At 42.9% G+C, this 15,127-nt stretch overlaps 1 protein-coding gene across 1 annotated transcript in view; it reads left to right on the top strand.

Moving 5' to 3' along the window:
• The first annotated feature begins 9,264 nt into the window (after positions 1–9,264).
• Positions 9,265–15,127, top strand: part of ATXN7 (ataxin 7) — an 85,826-nt gene continuing 79,963 nt past the window's right edge. The window contains 3 exon segments of the mRNA XM_036868588.1: positions 9,265–9,331; positions 9,727–10,059; positions 10,300–10,368. Coding sequence (XP_036724483.1) covers positions 9,738–10,059; positions 10,300–10,368 — 391 coding nt within the window. The 5' untranslated portion in view covers positions 9,265–9,331; positions 9,727–9,737.

A 15,127-nucleotide genomic window follows, 5' to 3' on the forward strand; every position in this document is an offset into this window, starting at 1 on the left:
GTTCTATGTTATGTGAATTTTACCTCAATTTAAAAAAAAAAAAAGGATGGCATGTGGAAAAGTATTTGAAGGATGTGCATTTTACGTCTTGTTTAGCTGGAGTGGAGTCTTTGTAAGTGGGCGTGATGGATGATAAAACTAGGAAAAAAGGATGTTGAGTCAGATAGTGAAAGTTGTTGGCTGCCAGGCAAGCAGTTTAGACTCTCTTCTGTTAGCAGCTGTAAAACATAGCAGTGTGTACTCCCTAAGTAAGAAGGAAACTGAAGAGAGGTTGGTGCTTTGGGAATCGCAGCCTCTGGGTTTCAAAGCAAAGCAAGCGGCCTCTGGCTTTATCAATCTGTGCTATTGCTGCTCCCCTCGTGGAATTTTATGATAATCTCATGGAAGTCGCAAACAAAATTAATTTAGAGTTTCTTCATCTTTTAAAGAATATGCTTATTATAGTTCCTGATTATAAATGTTTGTTATTAAAAAAATTAGATAACTATGTGAGGTGATTGATATGTCAACTAACCTTATCGTGGTAACTGTTTTGAGAGATATATATATATCTCCATATCTATATATCTATCTCAAGTATCTCAAATCATCACATTGTATACCGTAAACATACACAATCTTATGTGTCAATTATATTTCAGTAAAACTGGAAAAAATTTAAACATTATATAAACCCTAATAAAAAGCATAATAATTACATTCCTTCCCTCCCTCGTACCCAAAAGTCCAGAGCTATCTAGACTGTTTTCTGTGAATAGACATATCGTCATCATCATTATTACATTTTCACAAAAACAGGCACATATTATGCATAGTATTTTGCATGTCACTTTTAAAAAACTTACATCTTGGCTGTCTTTCTACTTCTTTCCTTTGGATTGCTACATTATATGCTAGACTTTCATTTGTAAAAACAAACAAAAAAAATTGAAAAGCAAATGCGGTTTACCTCTATTACGAAGAAAATGAGGTATCATAAAATGTAAAAGTAGCTAACACTTAATGAGCCCTAACTATTTGCCAGGCGCTCTTCTAAGCATATTAATTCACTCACTCCTTGTAACAACCTGATGAGGTAGATACTGTTTTGATCCTTTTACAGAGAAGCTAACTGAGGCAGAGACAAAATGTGTCCTGTTGTGGTCCATGGTTAGGCAGTAGCAGAAATGGGCTCCAGGACAAGCTTCAGCTCCAACTGATGGTTGTTATGAGGGACCTTGTGGCCAATGGTGTGAGATCATAGAGATTTTTCAAGAGAAGTCAATCTGGAATTTTGTGTGAATTTTTCCAGATTTTAATGTTGGCTTTTAAAAAAAATAGCTTTATTGAGATATAATTTAAATGCCACAAATTTAAATCATTTTTTTGTATATTGCCACTTTAATTGCCACTTTAATCATTTTTAGTATATTGACAATGTTGTGCAGACAACACCTCTATCTAGGTCTAAAACATTTTTATCACGCCCAAAGGAAACATCGTTTCCATTAAACAGTCACTTTCCATCCTCCCCTCTCACCAAACCCTGGAAGCCACTACTCTGCTTTGTTTCTGTGAATTTGCCTACTTTGGATATTTCACATAAATGAAATCATATAATATGTGGCCTCTTGTGTCTGGCTTCTTTTACTTAGCTTGTTTTTGAGGTTCATCCATATTGTAGCATGTATCAGTACTTCATTCCTTTGAATGGGTGAATAATACTCTATTGTGTGGCTATACCACATTTTACTTAGCCATTCTTCAGTTGATGGACACTTGGGTTGCTTCCACCTTTTGGCTTTGTGAACAATGCCATTATGAACATTGGTACACAAGTATCTCTTTGAGTTCCTGCTTTCAGTTCTTTGAGTGTACACCTAGAAGTGGAATTGCTGGATCATATTGTAATTGTTTGTTTAACCTTTCGAAAGACTGTCAAACTATTTTCCACAGGGGCTGCACCATTTTACATTCCCATCAACAATGTAGAAGGATTCCAATTCCTCCACATCCTTACCAACACTTGTCATTTTCTGTTTTTGTTTGTTTTTATTTCCTTACTAGCCATCCTAGTGGGTGTGGAGTGGTATCTCATTGTTGTTTTGATTTGTATTTCTCTAATGACAAATGATGTTGAGCATCTTTTCACGTACTTGTTGGTCATTTGTATTATCTCCTTTGGAGAAATGTCTGTTGAGATCCTTTGCCCATTGCAAAAATTGGATTCTTTGTCTTTTGTTGTTGTTTTTGTTGTCAGAGCTCTTTACACATTCTAGATACAAGTCCCTTATCAGATATTGGATTTGCAAAAATTTTCTCCATTCTGTGGGTTCTTTTCACTTCCTTCAGGGTGTCCTTTGAAGCACAAAAGTTTAATGATTTTGATGAAGTCCAATTTATCTATTTGGCCCTGTTTTGTAAGAAATACTTGGTAAGTTGGATTCCAGCCTTCTAATCATCCACTTGTGATTGCTTTTGTGCTGCCACTTCCCCCAGAAACCATTTGGAAAAATCCTAATGTTTTGTGAAGATCCCTGTTTTCTGAAGTGGAGGCAAGAAGCTCTAGAAAGCAGCAAAGATAGATTCCCTACCAGTAGTGGTTTTGTTTTGATTCACCTTTTCAGCTCCTGAAGTTCCTTCACTTCGAGCAGTTTGGTGGAGAGGAGGATGCAGTAGAAAGTGGACAAGAAGATCATGGTCTCTGGGTCCTGCAGATTTTGTGTCAAAAGAGAGGTTTAAATAGGTTAAAATAAAAGGCCAAAACTTTGCCTTGAGTCATAGGTGGTGCCATTTAAAATCAGAGAGGCCATGGGAGTGAAGTAATTGTGTGTTTCTGGGAAGAAAGGTTTAGGGACCCTGAAATCTGGAGAGTCATTTGGGTTCAGGTCTCGCCTTTTGTATGAGAAAATATGTGTTTAGGTTGGGGGTTGAAGATAGGGAACTGTATTCATTCATAGTCATTCATTCACATGTTAGTGAAATGTAGTAAAATCTGCATGCCATCTGTCTTTACCAAGACATGGAAGGTTTTATTTTAGAGGTGGAAAGGGGATGCAAGCCTTTGTGGAACAGTCTGCCTTTGGGGAAGCAGTACAAACCCAGATGGGTTTCTGGATCAGGGTGTACACAAAGAATGTGGAAAAGTTAGGTGGATTGTGTTTGCTAGATCTGTGTCTTTACTTAGGACTGGAACTTTGCTGCAGAAAGGGGGAAGAAAAAGCTGTGTCGTTCCTTCCTTCTTGTACTAACACACCTATACTGTTAGTCCTAGAGTTCAGCCCTAACGCATTTTGCTGGCCAGCTTGGGGACCTGGCCACTGCACATCTTATGGTATGAGAGGAGGTGGGTTCCATGTTCCAAATGACACCCTTATGTTGGAATGCAAACTGTTAATCCTTGGGAGACTAAGCATATATCTCATTGCCACCTTGATTTCAGGGCATATACTCTTAACCCTAGTCCAGGAAGTTCAATTTAGATTTAGATGTAGAAGTGGGGATGAGTTCCTATGAGCTTAGTGTGAGAGATCAGGAAAGATTTTGTTAAGGAAATGGAACTTGAGGGGGAACGTGACTGAACGGTAGGATTTCAGCCAAGGGAGGGAAGTATTACAGATTGCGTGTCCTGTACGAACAAAGGCTTGAGAGCTGGGATCTGGAGGGGGAGCATATTCAAAGCTATGAATTGGTCATTTGGGCTGGACTGTAGGGTACCTGCAAGAGGGAACACTGTAGATGTGGTGGAGCTGAGCCTGGGGCCAACTGGAGAGGGTCTGGAGTGCTAGGAGAAAAGTTTTTATTGAGTTCAGTGGTCAGTGCTGAGCCCCTGAAAGTGTTAGAGCAAGGACTGACAAACTAACGCCATGCTTTACCCTGCAAGAATGATCTGCTAGCATATCATGGCTAGATTAGAATTGGGGCTTCTTATGTGACAGGCATGGTTCTGGTAATGATAGCTCTAGGGTAGGGTACTTTTTGCACTATTAACTTTCTTAATATTCCTCATAAAGTAGATACTCCTATTTTATATCATATTTATTTATTTATTTATTTGGACTTTGTTGGGTCTTTTTTGCTGCGCGCGGGCTTTCTCTAGTTGCGGCGAGCAGGGGCTACTCTTCATTGCGGTGCACGGGCTTCTCACTGCGGTCGCTTCTTTTGTTGTGGAGCACAGGCCCTAGAGCTCGCGGGATTCAGTTCTAGCAGTGCGTGGGCTCAGTAGTTGTGGCTCGTGGGCTCTAGAGTGCAGGCTCAGTAGTTGTGGCGCACAGGCTTAGTTGCTCCGTGGCATGTGGGATCTTCCTGGACAAGGGATCGAACCCGTGTCCCCTGCCTTGGCAGGCGGATTCTTAACCACTGCGCCACCAGGGAAGTCCCACATCATTTTATAAATGAGGAAACAGGCACAGAGAAGTTAAAATTTCCCCAGAGTTATACAGTAAATAAGTGGTAGAACTGGGATTCAGCCTGGGCATATTGGCTCTAGAACACCTGTTCTTAACTGCTGGGCCCATAAGATGGTAGTACTTACCATCACTTCAGTGAAAGCTGATTGGTACAAAGGTGACATAGGGAATTATTTTTAACAGTGTGTTTAATCTTTGCATTTTAGTGCATCTGAGGCAGTGCGCTAGAACTATGACTATACAGTCAGCCGCTTTTTATAGCTAAATGTTAGTCCATTTAGCTATTTTTTTCATTCCTTTCCTATAACTTAATCCTTTCTCTCTCTTTTTAAAAAAAACTCTTTAACCTGAAGGCTTTAAATGAAGATTTTAAATGAAGTTTGTCAGTCCTTCAAAATTACAGGCCGGTATTAAATTCCTAGAAACATTTGGGCCTTATTCAGTTTAAAGTTACATGTTAATACCTTTTATATGTGTATTGTTAAATTTTCTCTCTTTTCAAGCGGTTTGCTATTACTGGTGAATGATTCTTTGGAAGAATTTGTACGTAGCTCCACACATATGATTAAGAAAACAAACCAAAAATTCAAAACTTTGAACTTTTGGGCAAATGACACAGTTTATAGAATGACTATGCATACAGGTCAAGTCTTTAAAAAGATAATTACCTTCATCTTTTAGTCTCCACTTTTGCAACTCTCCTTATTATTCCTAATTTCGCACTTGATTGTCAGCAATTCTAGCCACTGAGCTGATGAGTTAAATTTCTTCCACTGTTCTCCCCCTTCTGAAATACTGATGTATTCATAACAGGCTGTAAGGTATTTCACTAGAGGGAGCACAGTTAAAGAGGGGCCTTGCCTGCCATACCCCTTATGCAGAAGAGAGCCCTGGCTCTGTCTCCAGAAGAAAGAAGGAAAGAGAGAGGTGTGGTCAGAGGAGGGAGAGAAGATATGAACAAAGGCACAGCCAATTTTAGGAGGAGATAAAGCAACCCAAGGCAACACATTCCTAATTTAGTGGTTCCAAGTTTCTTTTTACTCAAATGACTGCAATCCTTTGGGGTTGATAATGGAGAATCTCTGTTATCAACCCTGTAATTTGCACACATAAATATACTGTAGTTGCTGGTTTTCAAGTTTATTAAAATGTTGTATTGGGACTGGTTGTTCTTTCCAAATAAAAAGGCTGGTTGTGTGGGGTCTTGCATCTTAGGCAAGTTTTGGACAGTTTCAGCCATTTTACATGAAACCGAATTTAAAGATTTTGTTATGGTTGTTGCTGTTGTTTTGTTTTGTTTTGGATTTAGTGATGCCTTTGGCCTTTGAACAAAGCATTTTACAAGTGAATCTGCTGTGCAAAGAATCCTTTTTGTAAAGAGAGACCTTGTTACCCTGGCACCTACTGGGAACATCCCTAAATTTGGATGGTGAAGTAAGGCCACCTTTTAAATACATCCCTGGAAGGGATGAAATACTCAGAACTTGGCAGTGTTTCACTTCTGACGGCCTAGTTCTTAAGCCACATACAGTCTAATTGGTGGTGACAGCTTTTTCCATAAGAGCATTTTGATTAAAATTAAATCAAAAAATTTCCCCTACTTCTCATTCTTCTCACGTCCTCAGTGAAATTGTTGTGTTTACTCTGGTGCCTAGCAGAGTGCCTGGTATGTGGTAGGCAAGCAGGAACGGTTTGATAAATTGAATCCTCATTACTCAAACCTTACAAAACATATCATTTATCTGTACAGACAGATGCTGAATATCTTCAGAACTATAGGACATCATCAGAAGTACACCAGTAGGAGAACTGATTGATAGCATACAAGGAATGCTATTACATGAAAATAATTATAGTAAATGAATGTAAATTGTATTGTTCATGTTTTAAAATATTTTTTGGGTGCAGAGGAGGGGTGTTTAGGTTAAGAAGTCATCAGGTTCTTTGTTATAAAACCAAGTGTTTGAGTTTCTGTTGTACTCTTGTTTATAGAGAGTGCCCTTTGCATAAGAACACTTTTTAAATGTTGCCCAGATTTGAGTATCAGACAACTGTACTTTCTCAGCTAGCAGTTTTGGCTTCTGTTGGTGACTCATTCAAACGGTTGAGAAACCCAAACCAACTATGGATATCAGAAACTGCATGTTCTGGAAGGGGTTAGGACTTTCTCATGGGTGAAGAGAATGTAGTAAAACGCATTGTCTGCAGCAGAAGAGAATTGGTAGGGAGATGGCCAGGAATTGCCTGTCATTCTCTTGGTGCTCACATCTTCTTCAACTTGGTAATACATTTCTTAGATGAGAATAGATCTGAATTGCTCTGTGTGATATAACATACTTGTTTATAGTGTTTGTTTTGTGTTATTTTGTACTTTCCATGGATCTTTTTATGCAATCCTCAGAAACCTGGCTTTATCTCTGTTTTACAGATTAGGAAACTGAGGTCCAAGTAAATTAGGTAACTTGCTTACATTACACAGTTTGTAAGTGAAAGACCCAGTATATGAACGCAGAAAAAATTCATAGGGACTGGCTCCAGAGCCCTCCCTCATTTTCCTTATCTGTAAATAGTAATACAACTCCTACGCTACACAATTGAGAATATTAATAGAGATAATGCAAAAAGGTACCTATAGCAATGCTTGGCACCTAGTAGGTGCCCAATAATTGATAGCTGCTATTAGTAACAATTTCTCTTAATAACTATCATAATACTAAGAGGATATTTAGTATTTTTTATTCTAAGCCCTGTTGTGTTTTCTTTATTAAACCAATCAAAAAATGGGGGGGGGGAGGTATGAAACAAGAATAAGGACAGAAGTTGGAAGTATTATAAATTGCCATATTGACCCCCATTGGCTTGAAGTCATATTAGTGAATCTTGAAGTATTTTCACATGTAAAAAGGGGGAAATCAAGCAGTGTCTTGAGGAAGTAGGACTGTACTTCATGTTTGCCATTCTTCCCCTTATTTTCATTCTCACCCTCTACTCTCAGGGATCAGAAGGGCTGTACTCAATAGGCAAGCTGTCTTTTGTACCTATATAGCTGGGTGGCCCTAAGCTTTTCTTTTTAATGGTGGCTCCAAATGCCGTAAAATTCAAATTTTTGTTTCCCTTAAATGTAGAATTAGAAAATTCAAAACAATTCATAAATTGTGTACTTTAATCTCGGAAAACCAAAAAGTTAGGTGTTTTTATGTATTTCTGTAATTCTACAGATTTTTCAGTGATTTGGATGAATGAAAAATTGAAGGTCTGCATTGGTGACATCCAAGATTGAGGGCCTTGGTTAAGAGTTAGGAACCTTACTACTAAGGGAATTATGTTTTACCTATGCATTTTTTTTCCTCATTGATGCTCTTATGTAGGAAGTTAAAGCTTTAGAAATATGGTTTTTAGTCCTACCAATCATTTCTACCATTTTTGTTTATTCTGTTTTTTCTGCTTCTTAGATAAGGACAGGAAGCATCCATAGTTTTGGGGAACTTTTGTTTGCATGCAATCCAGGAAAAGATGTACGCACTTATTTCTAAACATTTAAAAAATAAATTCATATATATGTGTGTATATATATTTTATTTTAAATTTTTTTCACTAAAGCCTTTAAATTTTGAACCCAAAACAAGCACTTTCTACAGGAGCCCTGCATTGAGTTTAGGTTGCAATAACATTTCCTTATTTTTACTTTTCTTTTTAAACATTTTTATGTTTCTGAGAGTTGGATTTTGTTTCTTTAGCAGAGAAGTTGGCCACCTCTATGACGCCAGATGTTCTAGATAAAAAACCTGAATAAGGCCGCTTTTTCCCCACCTAAAGAAAGCACCTCTAGGCAAGCAGCTATGACACACGTGCCTCAGGAGTGCTGATATTACTGCTATGTGAAACATGATGATTAAAATCATTGTTTCATGTCTCAGGCTGCAGATTTTCACATCAGTTTGAAGGAAGAGTAATGATAAGAACACTTAATCGAAAGTGCTTGATGTGGTCTGCTACTGTTTTAAATATTTCAGGTGCTTTAGTTCATTAAGTAGCCCTGTATTTTATCTTTACCCATCACTTGAGCAAAAGCTTTGCGCGCAGTCTGTGTATTGGGGAGGGGTGCTAAGTTTTGTGGGCCAATGCTTAATTTAGTGAACAATATCTAACAGAAAACAGTATTTTCTAGGAGTGCTGTACCTACACCTAAACCTTAGGTTCCCTCCCTGCCCAGGCAAAGACAATCATAAAGAGGGAGACCAACGGCTTGAATTAAAACTAAACTAGATTTGGGGGGGGGGGTGCGGGGCAAATGAATCACTTCCAGGAGCATTGGAAAGGGAAATAAAGAAATTTGGGGTAGTGTCTCCAAAACAGGTAAATGGATTCGCCTCGGTCTCTCTCTCCTCCACTCCATTTTACACTGATTTCATGGTCTCCTCTTTGCTGGACGAGCTCAAATACCCCGGGAGCACGCTGTGACCTCCCGCGGTGGGCTTAGGGCCGACACCTGGGACTGCACCTGGGCCGCATTTCCTCGCCTGCCAGTGGTTTCCTCCACGCCAGGCTTCCGCTCGGCGGCGGTTTCCCATTCATGCTTTTGACAGACGCGCGGCCGTCCGCGAGCGGAGATCCAAGTGCTCCCTGAACCGGCCCCTGCGTCCCAGGTCGGACCCCGGGCGGGAAGGCCCTACGGCGACGCCGCCCGCTGGTGCTCCGGGGCCAGCCGGCCGGCTTCTCCATAGGTGGCTGCGTTTCCGACTTCGCCCTGGCTCCACTCCGGGGGCTTGACGCGCAAACTTCGCCGGAGCGAGCTGAGAGGGTGGGACCGGCGAGGGGGAGGAGGCGGCGGGAGGCGCCTCCGCTTAAGGGAGCCGGCCGGGCGCCGCCGCTCGGACGGACGCGCGGACGGAAGGGAGGAGCGGGGCCGCCGGGCCCGGCCCGGGGATGCGAGCGGCCTCAGGGTGGGCAGCCCGAGGGCCGGGGGTGCGTCTTGGGCCTCCCCGCCGCGGCGGGGCGCGGGGCTGGGGCGGAGGCAGCTCGGGGCGCCGGCCTCCGCGCCGGCTCTCCGCGGCGGAGGCAGGCTGGGGACCCTGCGCCGCGGTGGCGGGTCGCCGGCGCTTGTCCCCTCCCCCGAGGGGCGCCGGAGTCGAAAGCGAAAGCGAGCCCGCGCGGCGGACTTTGCGCCTGGGGCGGGGGGTGGCCCGGGAGGAGACGAGCTGGGGGGCTGGGCGGCTGGGGGCGCTGTCAGCGCGCCCCACCCGGCCCGCGGGCCGCGCACGCCGCCGGAACTCCCCGGCGCCTCCTTAAAAGCGGCCCCCGCGCGACTCTTTTCCCCCTTTTTTTTGTTACATTGTAGGAGCGGAAAGAATGTCGGAGCGGGCCGCGGATGACGTCAGGGGGGAGCCGCGCCGAGCGGCGGCGGCGGCGGCGGCGGGCGGAGCAGCGGCCGCGGCTGCCCGGCAGCAGCAGCAGCAGCAGCAGCAACAGCAGGCTCCGCAGCCCCAGCGGCAGCCGCCGCCGCCGCCGCGGCGCCTACGGCCAGAGGACGGCGGCCCCGGGGCCGCCTCCACCTCGGCCGCCACCGCAATGGCGACCGTCGGGGAGCGCCGGCCCCTGCCCAGTCCCGAAGCGATGCTGGGACAGTCGTGGAATCTGTGGGTCGAGGCTTCCAAACTTCCTGGGAAAGACGGTGAGTGTCCACGCCTTCCTCTTCCCCCCCCCGCTCCGCCCCCCCCACCCCCGCTCCCCCGTCGTCTGACCCTTCTCCCTTCCCCCGTCCCGTGACCCGCCCCCTCGGGGGTCAGAGATGCTATCGCTCGGTTGGGGAACGCGGAGGTGCCCGCACCTACTCCGTGCGTGCGTGAGCGTGCGTCACACTCCCGGCCACTGACCTGCCTCTCCCCTCCTCCTGTGTGTGTGTATCTCCTAGGGACGGAATTGGACGAAAGTTTCAAGGAGTTTGGGAAAAACCGCGAAGTCATGGGGCTCTGTCGCGAAGGTGAGTCCAGCCCCCTGAAGGAGTTTGTGCAAGGCTAGGGGAAGTGTCCCGGCCGGCTAACCAGGGCGGGAGCTCGAGCCCACCTGACCCGCTCCGCCCCCGCACGCGAGGATGCTGTCTGAGGAAGAAGGGGGAGGACTGCGCGTTTGGAAAAACCCGTTTCCGGGGGCTTCCTGTAACGAGCGTCAGGAGCCCTTCAGTGGAGGCCTGGCTGGGTGCAGTTTGAGCGGCGCTCGGTGATGAGCGCTGGGGAGCAGCAGTGATTTTAACCCAGATCCGTTCAGGTCTGACCCCCTTATGGAAAAACAAGAGGAGTGGAGGAATTCTCAGTTTCCGAAAGCTTTTCCATGAATGTTTTAGGGGGCTCTGAAAAGGAAACCTTGCCACCTGAAATTTATTGCTGGCAATCAAAATGAATTTTGAACTTTAAAAAAGGTGACACTTTACCTGTGCAGCCTATTTCTATGGGATTTAAGTTACAGAATTTCATCAAAAGGATCATCACAATTGAGGAGCTCTTGGTCGGATTTTTTTTTCCTTTTTCTTTTTTTTTTTTGAGCTGCCAAAATCAATGAGGCGGTGGGGGTGAAGAATTTTATATGGTGAAACAAGCCTTTAGTGCTCTTAGCTAGTGAAATCGGAGTCTAATTATTGGTCAGTTTTTAATAAAACTGGTAGAAGGGTACTCTAGGGAAATAACTGTAGTTAAAAGTGTGCCTCCAAATGAAAGGTCAGGTATCTAGGAACTGTCAGACCTTTACTTCAGATTTTCTTTTTCTGTGAATAGTCACCTTTGCTGTCTAATGCCCCTGCCAGGCCCGGGCACACTGTGGTCAGAAAGGACTTCTGAAGCCCAGTCAATTTTAGGTTCAGTTCAAACGATTCCTTCAGTAGCAGTATGGACAAGGACTTGAGTGAGCTTTGGTATCCAAAATACTGAGTTTATTTTCCCAGTGCAATTTTATTTCTCAGTGTGACCATGTATTTTGGTATAGTTATTGTCAGGGGCCCAAGAATAGGTACAGCTTTGGCAAGTGGAATATTTTAAAGTCCAGAGTTGGCCCATTGTTATTCTGTCTCCACAGTTACTTCTTGTTTTTAGTGCCTGTGTTGCCTCCATGTTCACTGTTTTGGTTTTTTTGAACTGGCCATTTGTTGGCCTCTTGGCACTAGGAGGAAGAGTAATACCAGTGGCAGCTCTCTGAGAGCTTCCAATTGGAACAGATTACAGAGCAAATTAGTTGATTTTGAGAATGAGAATTGCTGTTTGAGACTGAAGGAAAGAGAGAGAAAGCACAGGACTTGCTGGCGATGTTGCAATAGGAAAAATCAGTTGTTAGTCCGGTTTTAGTTTTGAATTGGCAGCCCGCCTGGGCTTAAAAAATTAAAATCACTAGGTGGTAACTCATAGGAAGCAGTTGGAGTAGAGCTTTAGAGGACCTGACCCGCTCCTGTTCTTAGTCTCTTTCTCTGGGTGTGGATGCATTTCCCATAAAGGGTTTCTAAATCTGTGTGAATACAGGGTGCTAATTATTGGTAATTCCCCTATAGAGGATGAGTAAGTGTATTAGTGTTTAACTGGGCAACTTGGTCTGGATTGAGACCCAACCAAATTTAGTTGCCTGGACCCACTTTTTGCTGTATTTATTATTTTCAGTTGGGACATAGTCATGAGTGGATTTTACCAAGAAGATCTAGGACCTCTTAATTACTTTATTCAGGCACAAAGGGATCATAGATTATTTGGTTGTGTGTGCTTCTGATCTATCAAATTATTAGTGACTGTTAGAGGTGCCATTTTTTTGTAAGCTGCTCTAACCATTCCGAGGATGCTGAAGCAGCCAGGATGGCTGAAACACTGCCTGCCTGTTTTGAGTAGAGACTGAAGTTTTTAACTCAGTAAATTCTTGATTTATTTGTGACATTGTGCATTTTCTGGGACAGTTTAAAAATCCAAGCATAAGGATGTTCAGCACCTAACACAGTGGGCCTTTGTTTTTCTAACAAATAGTTCATGTCAGGCTGTTTAAGAAAGGAAGATACATTTTTAAATTATCAGAAATTATTAGACAGTTATCCTTTGTCTTTGGTTGAGATCTCCTACCAAGAAAACGTGTTTTGGAATTAACTTTATACTAATTCCTCTTGTCAACAAAGTTAAATTGGAAAGAGATATGTAGATAAATTGATAATATGAATGAAGCACTCAGTCAGAAACTCCTCATCTTGGAGGATATTTAGGAATATTGGCCAGACGTTTCGAATTCTCCAGTTCACGATTGTGCATCTAAGAGTTGGAAACCTGGGTATAAGATTAAGTTGCTTAATGTTGCATTTCACCTTTCAGAATCTAGCTTTCCCCTTTGTAAAAGGAGATGATAACACCTACTTCTCATGGTTGTTATAAGGGTTGACATTAAATTAGATTATGGAAAATGACTTTACACATACTAATTCTTTTCAACCCTTTTAAATGCTGGTAATCTTAGACCTGATCTCCTAATTTGGTATTTGTCTAGGTCAGAGGATTTTAACCTGGGGCTTGAATGGGCTTCAGGGGGTCATAGTTCCCCTGAAATTGTATGCAAAATTGTATGTATGTCCACTTTCAGGGCAAGTGTTCCCAGCTTCTCTTGGATTCTCAAGGATTCTTCACATATCTCTATCTCCCAAAATTCAAAACTGCTAAGCTAGGATCTCTGCCTTTTTTTCTTTTTCTCTTTTTTTCTTTTTGCTCCTGTAGCTTATTTTGGCCAGTTTCCTCATGTGAGACTGCCCGAGGGTTAATGCTGTGGGAGAGGTCGGAACTATAGATTTAGATGGAAGTGAGATTATCTGTGGTTTAGCTAATATGTCATCCCCCTGTTTTCCTATTAGCTCAAGTAGGTAAATGTTAGGATAAAATTTCAGTTATCTTTCAGAGGTCAGTCTATTTTTTATCTGCATCCTCACATTTTTATTGCCTTGATTGTTTTATTCTGTAATTTGTAATATTATTTGATGGCACATTTGGTTTTAGTGGAAAAAGGTTGATAATACATTTTTAACTTTTTCAAAGACTAAACTCAGAAGAAAATTACCTTTTTTTAAAGGTGATTTTTGAAATTGTAGATTTAACAAAGTAATGTTTAGATGAAATTAATTGGTATGAGTAACTGACTAAGGTTTCCATATTAGTACCTGAAAACTTAGGGAGCCTTAAAAAATAAAAACATTAAATGCCTTAACTTCACAGCAAGTTGAAACAAAATGTAAAGTGTTATTGTGGGAGTCAACAGTGGAAATACGACGTTTTCTTTGGGAAGTCATTCCTAACTTCTCTTGCGCCCACTTCTTATACAACATCAAAGTACCCAATACTTTTCCTTCCTCCGAACTCTCTATCACCATTTGAAAGTGTGTGTTATGTGACGGCTCTTTTATTAGAGTGCAGGCTCCCAGAGGACAGGCTTCTTATTGACCAAGATATATTGAGCTCCTGCACATTGTTTGTGTTCAGTGAATATTTGCCCCCAAAATGAATGAACTGGGCTACTAGGAAGACTGAAGAGTTCAAATGATCAATTTTCCATTGTGTTGTGACTCAAAAAAAAGGTACCTGTTCTGTGGGGAGATGCACTTTCTGGCCCCAGGGGAGGCCAGGGACTGTCTTTCAGCATTTCCTGTGTCTCTGTCCTGAGTTTAGCACTCCATTTACACTTTCCAGAAAGAGTGCAGACAGGACACCACCTCTCTTATCTCTGATACTTAGGCAAGGGAGTAGGATGGCAACCTAGAGGATATCCACACTTGATGACAGGTGACCTCCCTGTCAAAATAACAGGGACATAGTTGAGCCTAGGGCAAGATGGAAGAGAGATTGGTTGGCATCTACAGGCAGCTAGGTTAAAAAAAAAAAAAAAAAGAGACAGACTAGGAAGATGGGTAGCCTCAGTCAACACAGACTGAGTCAACATAACAATACCAACTTTTTCTTTCCTAGGGGAAAAAAAATTGTTCATAGTGAGTTAACTGAAAACAAATTAGGTATTGGTGCTGAAGACTATTAAAGTAACTACGTTATAGACATAAAACTTTCTCTCTGAAGTAAAGAGCACTTCTGTTTTTCTCTAGGGTTTCTCTTATGTTTTTCCCCCCAACTTTTCCTTTGGACAATTTGAAATGTACAAAAGTAGAGACAGTATTTTAATGAGCCTCCTTATATCTTTCCTACAGCTCAAACAGCTAATGAATCCCTGCCCAATCTTGTTTCATCTCTACTGAACTCCCCACATGTCCCAGACGTCATATTTCTTTTGGTTTTCTCTTTTATGCTTGCACGGACTTAAGCTTGTCTCCTGCAAAATGGAGCCTTCCTGTACTCTGCGGCTTCTTCTGAGGCAAGCCCGGCTGCCGTTTGTGATCCCCTCCGTGAGTGTGTAAGGGTTCTGCAGGTGGCAGGGCTTGCAGTTGGTTGACATCTCAAGTAGAGACCAAAACTAAGCCTCAGACAGGAGTCAGTGCGATCCAAGTTCACTGCATCAGAGTCGCATTAATATACATTTAAGGAGCGTTTGGATGATGTGGTTGCAGATCACCCACACTTTACACTCCCTGGATGAGTGCTAGGGCTGCAGTAGGCAGTGAGTGTCCTTGCTGACAGTTCCTGTTTGTAACTTTCTACCTGTAAAGTCGGCGCTAACCCAGGAGTGAGAGCCCCGGTAGACCTAGAGAGACACTCCTAAGGAAGGATTCTTTCCCCTGAGTGTGGCTCCTTAGC

Source organism: Balaenoptera musculus, chromosome 11 (assembly GCF_009873245.2).
Source record: "Balaenoptera musculus isolate JJ_BM4_2016_0621 chromosome 11, mBalMus1.pri.v3, whole genome shotgun sequence".
In the NCBI taxonomy this organism is placed as follows: Eukaryota; Metazoa; Chordata; class Mammalia; order Artiodactyla; family Balaenopteridae; genus Balaenoptera; species Balaenoptera musculus.